This window comes from Malus sylvestris, chromosome 5 (assembly GCF_916048215.2).
Source record: "Malus sylvestris chromosome 5, drMalSylv7.2, whole genome shotgun sequence".
NCBI classification, from domain to species: Eukaryota; Viridiplantae; Streptophyta; class Magnoliopsida; order Rosales; family Rosaceae; genus Malus; species Malus sylvestris.
Window position 1 is genome coordinate 30,965,405 of NC_062264.1, and position 14,849 is coordinate 30,980,253.

The following is a 14,849-nucleotide window of genomic DNA, read 5'->3' on the forward strand; positions in this document are numbered from 1 at the left end:
TAATCCAACGAACGATTTATAAATGATGAAATCTAACTTTGTCACAATTTGAACTTTTTAGATTGAAAGGTTCACAAAAAAAATTTAAGATTGCACGTCCAAAAATCAACTTAAGAAAAGCTAACACACAAAAAAATAATCATCACTAAATCAAATTACAACATAAATAAATATATATAGTTCCATATAAAGCCTGAAAGATATAACCCCTTATTTGGAAAGATTCTTTTATAAAGCCCCCCAAAGATTCCTCAGAGCTCTAAAATGGGCTATATAGAGCCCCTCACTGGGATGCTCTTAAGATAAAAATGATGCCAGACGTGAATCTGTGCGGTGTGGAAGGCCAGCTCGAGCTCCTAAAGCCCTACAGCAGAGGGCAGCCTGCAATTTGAAACACACCAGAGAAAAAAGAAAAGGTCACAAACGGAAGTATGTTGCAACATCCTACCACTTCAAAACACTGCCCCTACTTACCACTTGAGCAGCAAACGGCAGCATTTTCTCTGGTGGCATGTTGGTGCAAATAGCTACAATAAAGCAACAATCCCATTAGTGAAAAGAGTACAAGACACGGTAGAGATGACATCTTCCGATAGATAAACTAACAGATTCTGGCAACGGATGGTGAGAAGAATTTGCAAGAAGAAGTAAATTCAACTTCGTGAAATCAAACAAGAACGTGTGTGTGCGTGGGCGGGTGTGAGAGAGAGAGGGAGTAAACATACCATAGAGAACTGCTCCAACAAAACTATCTCCAGCACCTGTTGTATCTAAGAGTTCTTCTGGAGGTACTTTCTCAGCTGTTCCCACCAGCAACCTCCCACAAACAGTCCCTATTCCGTTGGCTCTCAATTTTGTCACTGGCTAAAACGATTAAAATGGAAAAAAACTTGCAAATTAATAGATCCTAATTTAAAATGGACTATACAGCAGGTCCAGGCTGATTTGTTATAATGGGAAACGGAAATGAGTCTTTTTTGAAGTTCAAGTTCCTAACCGATGAAACATAAGTTGGGATAGCTGTGCTATCATTCTTTCTCTGCTTCAGCGATCCCAATAAGCTGTCGACATCCATTTCTTCTATGTCTGGTATCTCTGCCAGAAACAGAATGTCAATGAAAACCTGTAAAAGTTTCAAATCAGATGAAACAAACTATCTTTACAACAGTCTAAGCCATCATTTCGTACTCTTTATGTTTTTTCAGTGCTTTCCTCCTCAATAAACCCTGGATACATACTTACCATCCACACTTCTCTCAAGCATAATGCATCCATCTTCTCCCAATGTCACAATTACGAATTTGAGCTTTGGCAATTTCAAAAGCATCGAAACAAGAGCACTAGGAGCAGATGCTGCTTCTGTCCATGCCTGCCCACACAAATGATCTATCGGCGTTAAGCTTAAGCAACATGATGAAGATATACAATGCATGTAGAGCAAATCCTGTACGAAATTTTTTTAAAATGCAGACCAAGAGATTGAAGAAAAAGTGAATAGCAAAAAAATGTTTCTGAATGTGTTCTAAGTTAATTGTCAAAATCAGAGCAACACATTACCATACATCCTAAGTGTAACATGTATCCACAAGATGCTTAAGACTTAAAAATAATATGGTATAAAAAGATTAGTTCTCTATAAAACCTCTCATTATCCGGAGAAAAGGTTCCTTTACTGGCTTTCTCGGCTGAAAATTGTTTGGCAACGGACAAGAAAGAAACCAACGACTTGTCTCTTGTTTTTGGGGTTTCAAAGAAAAAAATCGAACATATATGTTCAGTTGGAAAAACAAGTCCTCGTTTCCTTCAAGAAATAATAGTTCAGGGAAGAACAGCTGACTTGCCTGTGGAAATTTCGCTGAGCATACAGCATAATCAGCAAAGGTTATAAGATCATCCAACCCTTCTCTTTTCCGTTCATTATCAATTAATATAGGTATATTTTTCCGAGCAGCCTGTGAGAATCGAGTTATGCTGACTTATTCTCTTTGGTTAATAACAAATTTATTTGGAAATTACCAAACTAAAAACGTAGAATCAAATACTAGAACTAGAAGATAACAGTCACCTCCTGCGCAACAACTAAAGCAGTTTCAGGCCATCGTACATCAAAATAAACAATTCTTGCTCCATCCAACGCAGATGATAAACTTGATTGGGAAAGGTCATCCGGCATCATGAGAGGATACCCTGGAGTAAAAATACAGGTACGGGTTTTCCTGGAAATGACAATCAAATTGAGAATGATAATCTAGAAAGCCTTTGAGATGCTACAGTAAAGAGAAATTCCATTGCAAAATGAAGGGTCAGTGCCTACATTTTTCAATGCCCCTACTCACAGTTAATCCGCTAACCCTGCCCCTCCCCGCAAGGGTCAGTGCCTAGCACCGGCTAGGGCCATATGCAACAGATCAGATTGCCACAAGGTTGTGTGTGCATGCACATGTGTGTGTGTGGGGAGAGAGAGAGAGAGAGAGAGAGCAGATATGAGAAAAGGTCCTTACGTTTCGTTGTCTACAATAATGTAGGTAAATGGTGAATTACCCTCCTCAGAAACCTGAAAACAAGACAGGTTCAGCTCAGAAAGTTGATAGCAATATTCAGATTGCACAGCAGTCAAGTTCTATTTGTTCTGAAACTTGGGCTGGTTTGGTATTACTGTGATTTGAAAAAAAACTATTTATGCTGTGAGAATAAGCAGCGGAGTGTTTGGTAAACTTTTATGAAAAACAATTGTAACTGTGTGAAATGACCAAAAAATGTATAATACTAGATGTGCCATTAATTTAATTTTTTTAACAAATAAAGGTGAATTACTAAATATACTTTATTTTTAAAAGAACAAAATGTATAAACTTTATCTTAAACACATAATCCAATGTTTAACAAGAAATCATAATCCAACGTTCAACATATAATCAAAGATTTATGTTGCTTCATGTTTTCAGTTTGTTTTCAAAACTCATTTTTGCTGCTTCACGTTTTTAGCTTTTTTTCATCCAAAACTGTGAAAATAAGCTGTTTTTAAGTGTTTACCAAACACCTTTTTGAGCTCAGCTTCTTTTTATATTCACTTTTTATGAAAGTACCTCAATACCAAACCAGTATTTAAGCAGCAAGCATCACTAATAACATCATAATTGCCCGACAAAAACACCGCAGATGAAATGAAGATCATGAATGGGTTTCCTTTTGAACCTTACCACAATAAAAGAAGTATCAACACCATCGTTCCGTAGCACCTCCAGTATAGCCCTGCCTTGCGTATCATTTGCAATCTATCATTTCACATTGCTCAAGACACGTTACAAACTTAACAACAAGAAAACCACCAATGCTCGGCGAAAAAAGTTGATATTGAAAGGGTTAGGATTTAAGACCTTGGAAATCACCCTCGTAGTCAAACCCAAACGAGCTGCACAAGTTAAGGCATTACCCGTATTCCCACCTCCTTGAACCTAAGAAACCAACCAACACACCATTTATCAAAGCAAAGCTACAGCAATTGGGAGTAGCCATTGGCATGCGAAAAAAGTTGAGTCTTCCCATCTCCCCTAGCCACCATCGTGCGATTCACCGAGCTATTGAGTCGATTCAAGTTAAAGAGACAGCGGGGTAAATTTAATGGGTAAATCAGAGTTACCTTTAAGCTGGTGGTTCTGATCTTTTCGTCCGGCTTAGGATAAGAGGGCACTGCGGCCAAAAAGTCAACGCCCACCCCGCCGACGCCGAGCTGCGCATTCACTTAGTATTTATATTTAGCAACCAGTGGGCATAACGGTCGTAAAATCTACGATAATTAATCAATGGAAACGAACTTACGACGATTCGGTTTTCAGAGAGACGTGGGAGAGAATCGTGAGACATTTTGAACCTGAAAGTCAAGCTTGTTAGTTAGAACTTGAGAATATTTGTGATTAGAAGATGTAGAATTTTGGTTGGTTAATGAAATGGTTGGAGGAGAATGGTGCGGTGGTCAGAGGGGAGGAGGAGGGAGGAGACCTGGCGGAGCGGGGTGGGGAGGGAGGGGGAGAGAAGGAGTTGGTGAAGTTGGCATTGGAAGTTGCGTACAAAGAAATCATATTTTTATTCCCTCACAGGCGGGCGCGTAGAAGATTCTCGTGCCGTGGAAGGAACGACGTCGCTGTTCAAGTGAATTCAACTCTGGAAGCCCATGCAACACGCTGTTGACTTGACCCTGGTCCAGGAAAGACCATCCACTTGACAACACCACGGAGGCCCAGTAGAAGAAGGGAGGAATTTAGACCTGTATTTTACATGACACGTGTTATTCATTTTCATACAGAAAAATGGTCCGCTTCAATGATTCATGTTTTAGCCGTTAGATTTGAGTTTCACAAATGCTGGATCCTATATTTTCAATATCAACTATTCATTTTTCATATCAATCGATGTTACGTACCATTGAAGAAAAATTGTAGAAAAAGATAACCAAGACTTTGTGGTGTGGTTCATCTTCAAACTAGCCAACAGATACAAGGGGGTATCAATAGGGCATTGAACATACATTCTCCATCCAACTTGTATGCAAATGAATCAAGAATTCCAAAATTAGAAGCCAATAGTCCTCTCCTCTCCTCTCTCTCTCTCTCTCTCTCTTCCCCCCCCCCCCCCTCCAAACATGGAATCCGCAGGATTTTCCAACCCTAATCTACACGGACGGCTTTACTAAAAAGCCGTCTAGGTCCTTTTTGAGCTGTACAAAATGCAAAAAATTAAATTAACATTGTTCAAACCCAGAAGCCATCGTTCCAAGCGCGCTGCTTGGGAAGCAGTCCACTGTGCTCACTCCTACTTCCTCTTATTCTGTAGAATGCTGGCTTGCTTCGGACTGTTCTCAATGGCCCTGATCTGTTGCCGTGTCTGATTGGTAAAGATATCTCATCCCCTACCAGACTTGAAGTTGAAAACGGTCTGTTTTCCATATCTTCAAGCGGTCCAGAACTATATTCCATTGTGATGAACGAAGATGCTTGCCCATAATTTAACCGGGGAGTGAGTCCGCCAGCATTCCACCAACTGCTATCAGATGGAGCAAGATCACCTTTAAAGTCAGAGTCCGGGACAGAAGACTCCTTTTGACTATAACAGTCCCCACCAGTCTCATCTGTATCATTGTATATCAGCTTTAGAGCCTGCACAACTTCACCCATAAAAGGTCTGCGGGTCACCTCAGGGTGAACGCACATGGAAGCAATGGCTGCCACTTTAGCCATGTCGTCAAAGTCATAGGTTCCAGCCAAGGCAGGATCCACCAACTGCTGCAAACCTTCTCTGCTCGTTAGCAATGGTCGTGCCCATGTTACTAAATTCTCCTGTCCCGGAGGGTGGGACATGTCAACCGGTTTTCTTCCGGAGAGAAGTTCCAGCAGCACAACGCCATAACTATAAACATCGCTCTTGACAAGTAGGTGCCCTGTCATTGCATATTCTGGGGCAACATACCTGTAAAATCCATCACTTTGGTCAAGAGAAGACTATTAAAGCAAACATTATTTCATCAGTCACCAAAATATAGTACTAGGATTTTTACATATATCTGGACAGAGGATATAAAATTCTAATTAAATTAGTTCCCTAAGTATCATTAATCATTCACTAAAGGTTCCCAATTTCTAGTGAACTATGTTGTTTATCACCACCATATAAGACTAACGAAAATGTTGGAAACACATCGCACTTTAAAAAGCTTTGCGAACTCCTGAAATAGTGATAGCTTAAGCAACTATAATTACCCGAAAGTTCCCATGACCCTCGTAGAGATGTGATGACTTCCCTCTGTTGCTTCCCTAGCCAACCCAAAATCTGAAACCTTGGGCGTGAAATCGGCTTCCAGCAAAACATTACTAGCCTTAAAATCTCGGTGAATAACACGAGGATTAGAATCTTCATGAAGATATGCTAATCCTCTTGCTGCCCCAAGGGCAATCTTCATCCGTGCTTCCCAGTCAAGAGGTCCATTTACCTTGTCAACGCCTGAAAAACAATCATAACACACATCTAGTTAGTTGATGCACTGTGGTTAAATATTTAGAGTGGGATTGGTAGTTCTAATTCAGAAAAATAACTTCAAGCCAAAAGAGATCAAGGTTGATAAGAAAAATTTACCATGCAAGTGAGACTCAACACTTCCATTGCGAACAATCTCATATACCAAACTGCGAGTCCGCCCTTCAATACAAATGCCTATCAACTTCACAAGATTACGGTGGTGCAATCGGCTTAGCATCTCAACTTCTGCAATGAATTCACGGTCTCCATTCTGATTTAGATTATCCCTTGTAAGCACTTTGACTGCAACTTCAGTCCCATCTTCCATAATTCCATGGTAAACACGTCCAAATCCCCCTTCTCCCAAAACCCTCTGGGAACTGAACTTATTTGTTGCTTTCTCAAGCTCAGCTAGTGGAAATGTTTTGACAGAGAGAATACTAGTAGCCATGGTGGACATTAGGGACACTGAAGTGGAGCTTGCAATACTACTTGATAAGATAGACCCCATACCTGCTGCATTACACACATATATCCAATCACTCAGTCTAAAGTCATTTACCATGGGACTGAATTCAAAATTTATTAAAGCCACATGCTTACCAGATCTTTTGTGAATAGAAGATGTGAATGCAGGACCGACAGCGCTAGATGGTCTTCCAAATCTCCTCCATTGCACAAAGACCCAGATAGCCCCAAGGAGAACCACCAGGAGTACAAATGCAGACAAAGCAATAATCATAATCGTTTTAATATTCATCCTCTGGTTCTTGCCGCCAAAATCTGCAGTGATAGGGAGACCTCCAGCACTTCCAGCTGGTCCATGCCCTTCGTAAATCTCGTATGGTGGTGAAGAAGGTATCCCTGATTATAACTCTTTCAGTGTCAACTCAAACAACATTGAAATGATAAGCCAACACATTAGCATGAGAATTGAGGACAGTACCTGGATAACTAATGTATACCACTTCATAGTTTCCAAAAAGGGTCAAATTTAGAGGCACTTTCTTATGCTGAAATCTATCATATGTCAGTATCGCAGTGGTATTATCAAACCTCTCGCCTAGTGGAACCAAGTTAATATCCACCACTGTTCTTCCTTGATTTTGACTATCAGCACTTGCACCCATTATTTTCACTTGACTTTGCGTCAGATATGTGCCTTCAGCAATCTCAATCTCTAGCTCACTCATTACTGGAAAAATAGCGTAAGGAGCTATGTCCAGTAAGAGTTTGACTTTCATGGGAAACACACAACCACAAGGTGAACCAAATGGAGATGCAGTAAGTGGCTCTACACAAATTTGATCACAACCTGCCAGAAGTAACATGATCACATAAATAAACTGGTAAGATACTTGCTAAGAGAAACAATATTCTGAGGTAAAATAATCTTGTCACGTCATGGTTAAACAAACAAAAGTTTTTGGTTTCCATGAATCCGAGTCCCTTTTTTAGCAGCAGCTGTGCTAAAAAGTTACCAGCAGCACCCCCAACCCAGAGTTGAAGGTAAAGCCTCAAACATTTTCTTTCCAATTTTGAAAAACAAGGTAAAGCCTCAAACTGATCTTCCAAAATATGCAACTAAACAGACCATTACTTTGTTGTATTGAATAATTAGAACTTCTAAAACATTTAACTTGCCTCGGCAGAGGAATGGTTTTATAAGGGACTAGAAGATTAGTTGGGCCAGTTAATGAATTCTTGGCCACCCCATTGCGGTTATAATAGAAATTAAACAATTTCAACTGAATATCTACTGATTTTCTGGATGTTGTAACAGATGACTGGCACCTGGCATTGACTGCATCGCGATTGATGATAAATCGCAAACCGCATATAATTACCTGGGTCCTTTGATGGTGCTGGAGCAACATCATGGGGTTCCACTCTCACATGACGATGACGATGATGACCACGCCGTGGTGAAGGAGAACTGCTAGGACCTGTAATTGATAAGTTAATATCACTGTAATGTCGGCGACACTAGAACATCTAGGTATTCATAGTATGAAAATAATACATACCAAGATGAATTGGGGAACGTGCAGGTGCAAGGGTTCCCAAAGAAGGCTTGACCACCCATGTTTTGGATCGTTTTGAAGCAAATGGAAGACTCATCAAAATTGACCTTGCTGCAAATAGTAGGACAACCCATGTCATCCACATGTTATATATGCATAGATGTCAAAAGAAGTAAATTCGACACAACAAGACGTATAACTAGAACACCGGTGAATATGCAAGACCACGCATAAGTAGAACTACATGATTGTCGACCTCAAAGGATGCTCATCACATACAATATTTATGCTAACAAATTGTACTGATTAAGGTTGAGCCTGGCAAATGAATTATGCACAAATAGTAGCATCCTTACCGCGTTCGATTGAGAAATCTTTCATAGACAACGGTTGGTTTGGCAATTGAGAGGGAGACAAGTAAGTATTTAGAGAAAAATCGCCTGAAATAGTATGAAATTCAAAAAATAGCAAAAAAACAGATACGTCAGTTTTCTACATACACCGCTACTTCTCGAGCAAAAACCGAAGATTTAAGCCAAAAAAATCACATAAACTAAACACCCAAGCACAATTTGACTACAATGCACAGTATAAATAGCTGAATAATAACCTGAGCAGCAGAAAATCAAGCTGAGCAGGAGGAGAACAAGGAGCAGAAGCAGAATCGGAGTTCGCATTGTCGAAATTCACACAGAACATCGTCAAAAGCAGCCGCCTTGGAGCTCGAGAGACTGTCAGCGGAGAAGTCGCCTGAGGTTTCTAGGTTTCCGGCGAGGCAGTACCCGGCGGCCAGGTCCTCCGTCGCAGTGAGCAAGAGACTGCATGGTTTTAAGCTACACAAAACAGTGGAAAGGGCGGCGGCGACTAAACACTATGAGAGAGAATTGGAGGCGGAGACTGGGGGAGTGTGTGGGGACTGTAGATCCATGAAATGCGGTGGAAAGATCTAAAAGGAGAGAGAGAGGCGGAGGCGGAGGTGTAGAGAGAGAATGTGGGTGTTTTAGAGAGAGAGAGAGAGAGAGAGATCTGGAGGAGGAAGGAGGAGGGAGGTTGGAGGAGACAGTGGGAATGAGGTGGGCGAGACTTTATTGCTGCTGTCTGTGAGTGAAGAGTGAGTAGAGCTCCAGCAACATCGCTGGCTTCGGTAAAATTGAACGATGGCCGTCTGATCCACGCGGCAAATTGTGCGAGTGGGTGGGATGTGTCTGGGAAGGGTCCTACCTAACGAAACGCGAGTTACGCGGCCGTTTTACCTGATTTCTGTTTTTATCTTGACATTTAATTGTTTATTTGGAGACAATTATGTTTTGATTTGATTGAAAATGGGGGAGCAAATGTTTTCAAAAGATTCAAATTTGAACTTTATACAATTATAACTACATTGGTCGATGGTTTTAACCACCACATCTTACCAAACATATAAATAATTTGTATTTATGCCTATACACCCGTTAAATAATTCAGTTAATGGTTTGACGGTCATATCTTATCTTATTTGAAGATGATTTGATACTTAAGGAAATGTTGTGATTATCGTTTACATTGTTTACTTTAGCAACATAATTTGTCAGACCAAAATCTACGCAAGTTGCCAAAGTGAACTTGCAAGGACAAAGACATGGGAAAGATTGTGAAACCAAGCACCGGGAGGCTATTCTCGGAGAAAGTGCTCTAATGGTCAAGTTAGAAATGAGTGATAGATGGTAGGTTATGTATTTTGAGAGGGTTTCGAGTGTCTAACCATTTGAGAGGAGTCGAGTGGCCTATTTATAAGCGCTTAGGAATCAGTTTGAGTGCTTTGCTAACTGTTTGAGTCACTATAGTGAATGGAATCACATATAAGGCCTTGCACCCTATTGCATCAGCTTAGAACTTGAAAAAAATGCGTTATATGAATGCGTGAGAGATCACATATTCTCATTAGGATTTCGACAACATAGTGGTTTTGAGAATTTGGTTGGGAACCACCCTAGTGCTAGTAGTGTACAATTTATTATCAGATTCATTGTTCCGAAGAGGTAGAACATATGGTCTCACATAACTAATTGTACATGGTATCTTTTTTTTTTAATGGAAATTGTAGGTGATCACACACACATGTATAACACAATTTTTATGTGGATAGTCTGTCATAATTGTTTGTCTTTGAACTATTAAAGTTTAATGACTGCTCATTGTAATGGATGAGTCTAGATAATGTATCGACTTCATGAAAAATTAATAAGATGATTGAAAGAGTTAAAACTGCATAACAATATCAAGTATAACTAAGTTTGGTTTGACACACCGTTTAGCAAAGTTTGGTTTGTCAATTGGTAATTTCCTATTTTGGTTTGAGGATCCTCATACTATTATTAAACGGGTGTCTTCTTCCAAAATTGTAGTTCACTTGAAGTTCAATAAAGCTATCGTATTCACTTCCAAGGAAAAGAAAATATAACTAACTTAATATTAGATAACAATATCAAATATAACTAAAATAGCATTTGTTTATGCTTGTGGAACCAAAAATAATCACAAGGCGACACGTGGATTTTTGGGTGAAGATGATAAATTTACCCTCAAGGCATACCGAGCCTCCTACACGCGAGCAGTGGAGAATCATCCATCAACCAAATCAGGAGTACCCAAAATAGGTAACAAGTTCAAATTTGTCTTATCCATCCTCATTCCATAACCTCCAAAAAAACTCCCAAAACATTTCTTTTATTATGATAATTAGCCAATTAATATGTTTATACCTAATTAATATATTAATTGCTAATTGAATCACCAAATAACACCCCAAAACACACTTAAAGGCCAACCACAACCCATTCCCTATATATATGACTCTATTTCTTCTAAAAAGCTAAGTTTCATACTCTTGCAAAACTCCCAAAAACTCTCCAAATACTTTTCTCTCTAAATTCTAACTGTGACATTGGAGGTTCTTAGGCCAAAGCCCCCCCAATTCATCGTGGGCGCATGAGGCTCTTGGCCTTAACCTAAGGTATTAATTGTTTTGTAGGTGCAATTTTGTCCAAGAAGAAGAATGCGGAAATTTACATCCACAAATTGGTGCTTTCATTGAGAGTTGAAATCCATACTCGTATAAGACTCTCGCATAAAAAAGTTTTTTCTCTATTTTCTAGTCCATTTGAATATTTTTCATACGTTCTCATTTTAGAAATTTTTATTTGCAAAGGTTCTTTGATAAAATGTATAAGAAAAATATAATGGCTAGAAAAATTTAGAAAATTCCACAAGTGAAAATTCTAATACTCAATAAATGGGACCACGGCGATCCACGAGGCTAAATGTGGTCATAGGCGGAGTGGTACCACCACTACAAGGTTCCACCATGGCCCAAGTCGTGCCATCCAAGCTTGCACGGGCCTGAGCCCAAGCATCACATTCACATGCATCACGCACTAAGCAGCCTACTCCCGCCGAGCAGCCCACTCACGTGGCCCAGCTTGCTCCCGACGAGTAACCTGCTCTCGCGGCTCAGCCTACTCCCGCCGAGCAACCTGCTCTCGTGGCCCAGCTTGCTCCCGACGAGCAGCCCACTCCTGTGGCCCAGCCTGCTCCTGCCGAGCAACCTGCTCCCGCCGAGCAGCTTGCTCTCGTGGCCTAACCTGCTCCCGCCGAGCAGCCCATTCTTTCGACCCAGCCTGCTCTTGTGGCCCAGCTTGCTCTTGTGGCCCAGTCTGCTCCCGTGGCTTTCCAAGCAGCCCAAGTCAACCCAAGATTATATCAACCATCCGGACCTACCATCGAGCTGGGGGCATTCTCACCACATTTTTCTCACGGATCTGACACTTCCCAACTCAAATCTCGCGTCCACTACCCAATGAGGCATATTCCTTCCAAGCTCTTCCAATCCAAGTGGCGAACAACACTTGTCTCGACAGGTCATAGAGTTGACGAGCGCCCTTGCACAACAGACGACTTTGGTGAACCAGCTCTTGCAGTGCACCAAGATGTAACGTGCCCTAGACAAGGTCTCCCGAAGTAGGACAAGGGTAGACGAAGAACCTCTCCAGCAGCGTCCCGGCAAGCAGCCACTCGACCAGTCACAAACCTAGCGTTATAACGGAGTATACTTCTGACTGGACCCTCGAGATAGCGTATACTCCCGTCTTAGCGCGTGGCAGAGCGTGCACTCTCAGTTAGTCCCACGAACAAACATACACTCACGGAAGAGCAACCTCTGAGTTACTCACTCTCCTGATAGAAACATACCATACTGACCGCAGCCGTAACATATAAGAGCCAAACACATGGAAGAGCAGCCTAGACCAACAGGTCACGACCGAGGGCAGTCGGGGGCTCTGCCACCCCAACAAAGGCAAATTCATGAAGAAGAAGAAATACTCATAACCAAGCGATTGTGCAATTTCCCGCGCAACGAAGCTATTGACAAAACGCTTCGATGAGACATGACCAACATAAACGAGTTATCTTTCAATGACAAGATCGAGCAAATGGGACTACCCCACATAGATTGTCGGATATAAAGACTTTTTCTGTTTCGACAAATGCAGCAGCTTAGCCTAATGGCACGCTGGGGGCAGACGAGTACCAGAAGGACACACCAGCCCGACTACCAAGAACCTAGTGCATACCTTGTTCTCAACACTCCAGACAATTCCTTCCGCTGCGCACAACATGGCCTAAGCCAGCCCTATCTCTGATTTCACAACCACGTATGCCTGTTCCATGGTTCCCGGCAGCCATTAATCTATCACCATGGCTCATAACTGTGTCAATCTTGCACCATGGCTCCTAGCCATGCCGATCTTGCCATGTGGCTCGTGTCAACCAAGCCTAAAAAAGGCACACAACGAAACACCTAATAATGGCACAATAATTCTGGGAGCAGTTCACTGTGCTTACATCCTTACGCGAGCTCTATAAGCAGTTTAAAGTTTAAAGTAGATCGTCAAACATGACCTCACAGGCTAAGGATTATTTCGGTTGTCTCAGCAGTCCAGTTTTCCTCAGTTGCACTCACGACAACGACTTCCATGTTCTTCAGTGCGATAGGGTAAACCAATTCCCCGACACTCATATGGGTCTGCTCTCCAATGCAAGAGGATAAACTAATTGCTCTCCAGTGCAAGAGGGTAAACCAATTCCCCGACACCCAAAAGGGTCTGCTCTTCAATGCGAGAGGATAAACTAATTGCTCTCCAGTGTGATAGGGTAAACCAGCACAATAGGGTAAACTAATTGCTCTCCAGTGTGAGAGGGTAAACTAATTGCTCTCCAGCGCGAGAGGGTAAACTAATTGCTCTCCAGTGCGAAGGGGTAAACTAATGCCCCAACACCCATCTGAGTAAGCTCTTCAGTGCGAGAAGGCCACATAACTTAAAAGATCGAATGTTTGAATATCAACTAGGCAACAAATGGTCAGAGGCAGCACCCACTTTTGCACTTAACAGTTCACTAATTCAACACTTCATCTTCAGTAGCTCCGATATTGGCAGCTTTATCCTTGACTGCTTCATCTACGACAGCTGAGAAATCAAACTCAAGTAGTTTTCTTATTTTTGGCAAGCAGCCCAAACCGTTGCCCATGCCACACCACTTCCTCGGCCCATGCCGAGCTAATCCTTGGCTTTAATCAAGTCGAGTAGCACAAGCAATGACCCATGCCATGCCACCTCCTTGGCCCATGACAAGCCGACTCCTGGCCCCTGCCAGTCGACGTACCGCACCACCCCAACAGCTACCCCGTGGCAGCACCTCCCAAGAAGAAGACAAGGAGAATTAAATTTTCCTTACATTGGTGCGGGTGGAGAAGACGAAGAAAGCAACGAAAAACGATCTTTTGCACAGGCAAGATGTAGAAGATTGCTAGATGAGGGGGAACAAATATCCTTTAAGCTCTCTCTCTCTTGTAGGGTAGAATAAATCACTCTCCAAAGTTGATTTAATAACCCACTAAAGGTGGACTTAAATAGGCTTTGAGAGAAATTTATTTCTCTTTCCTAGAAGGATCTAATTTCCTATTAAAGAGGGAATCTACATCAAAATAGGAAGTAGTCATGCGTTTCCTAAATCAAGAAGATCTCTACACCTACTGCCCTTTCCTACGAGCAGCCCAACAGGTATGAGGGCATTTGTGAAGCCAAAAATAATCACAAGACGACACGTGGATTTTTGGATGAAGATGACAAATTTACCCTCAAGGCATATCGGGTCTCCTACACGCGAGCAATGGAGAATCATCCATCAATCAAATTAGAAGTACCCAAAATAGGTAACAAGTTTAAATTTATCTCATCCATCCTCATTCCATAACCTCCAAAAAAAACTCCCAAAACATTTCTTTTATTATGATAATTAGCCAATTAATATATTTATACCTAATTAATATATTAATTGCTAATTGAATCACCAAATAACACCCCAAAACACACTTAAAGGCCGACCACAACCCATTCCCTATATATATGACCCTGTTTCTTCTAAAAAGCTAAGTTCCATACTCTTGCAAAACTCCCAAAAACTCTCCAAATACTTTTCTCTCTAAATTCTAACTTTGGCATCGGAGGTTCTTCGGCCAAAGCCCTCCCCAATTCATCGTGGGCGCGTGAGGCTCTTGGCTTTGACCTAAGGTGTTAATTGTTTTGTATGTGCAATTTTGTCCAAGAAAACGAAGGCGGAAATTTGCATCCACAATGCTCACTTTCTAAGCTTTATTTTATCATAGGTCATGCATAACATATTATATTTTTTAGATCATTAAGGCCTCATTTGACAGCTCAGACTGTATTGACTATTTCAGTCAGATATGATAAATAGTCATTGGATAATACTGACTAA

The 14,849-nt window shown here is 41.3% G+C and overlaps 2 protein-coding genes across 3 annotated transcripts; both read right to left on the bottom strand.

The window, feature by feature from the left end:
* On the bottom strand, positions 1-4,072 carry LOC126623395 (uncharacterized). The gene is made up of 12 exons (XM_050292285.1): positions 3,820-4,072; positions 3,641-3,730; positions 3,378-3,455; positions 3,201-3,275; positions 2,502-2,554; positions 2,066-2,216; positions 1,842-1,952; positions 1,243-1,369; positions 998-1,095; positions 726-864; positions 475-527; positions 1-381 (listed from the first exon to the last, which is right to left on the bottom strand). The coding sequence occupies exons 1-12, from the start codon at positions 3,862-3,864 to the stop codon at positions 298-300; spliced, it is 1,104 nt and encodes a 367-aa protein (XP_050148242.1). The 5' UTR covers positions 3,865-4,072; the 3' UTR covers positions 1-297.
* Positions 4,073-4,433: 361 nt separating this feature from the next.
* Positions 4,434-9,147, bottom strand: LOC126623394 (receptor-like serine/threonine-protein kinase ALE2). 2 transcript variants are annotated; one of them, XM_050292284.1, is made up of 9 exons: positions 8,644-9,147; positions 8,390-8,473; positions 8,037-8,144; positions 7,857-7,955; positions 6,956-7,324; positions 6,613-6,873; positions 6,127-6,522; positions 5,754-5,994; positions 4,434-5,463 (listed from the first exon to the last, which is right to left on the bottom strand). In XM_050292284.1, the coding sequence occupies exons 1-9, from the start codon at positions 8,708-8,710 to the stop codon at positions 4,749-4,751; spliced, it is 2,340 nt and encodes a 779-aa protein (XP_050148241.1). In that variant the 5' UTR covers positions 8,711-9,147; the 3' UTR covers positions 4,434-4,748. The 2 variants fall into 2 exon arrangements, with proteins under 2 accessions (XP_050148241.1, XP_050148240.1); XM_050292283.1 differs by having other exon boundaries at positions 6,127-6,525; positions 8,644-9,146.
* Between the last annotated feature and the right edge of the window lie 5,702 nt (positions 9,148-14,849).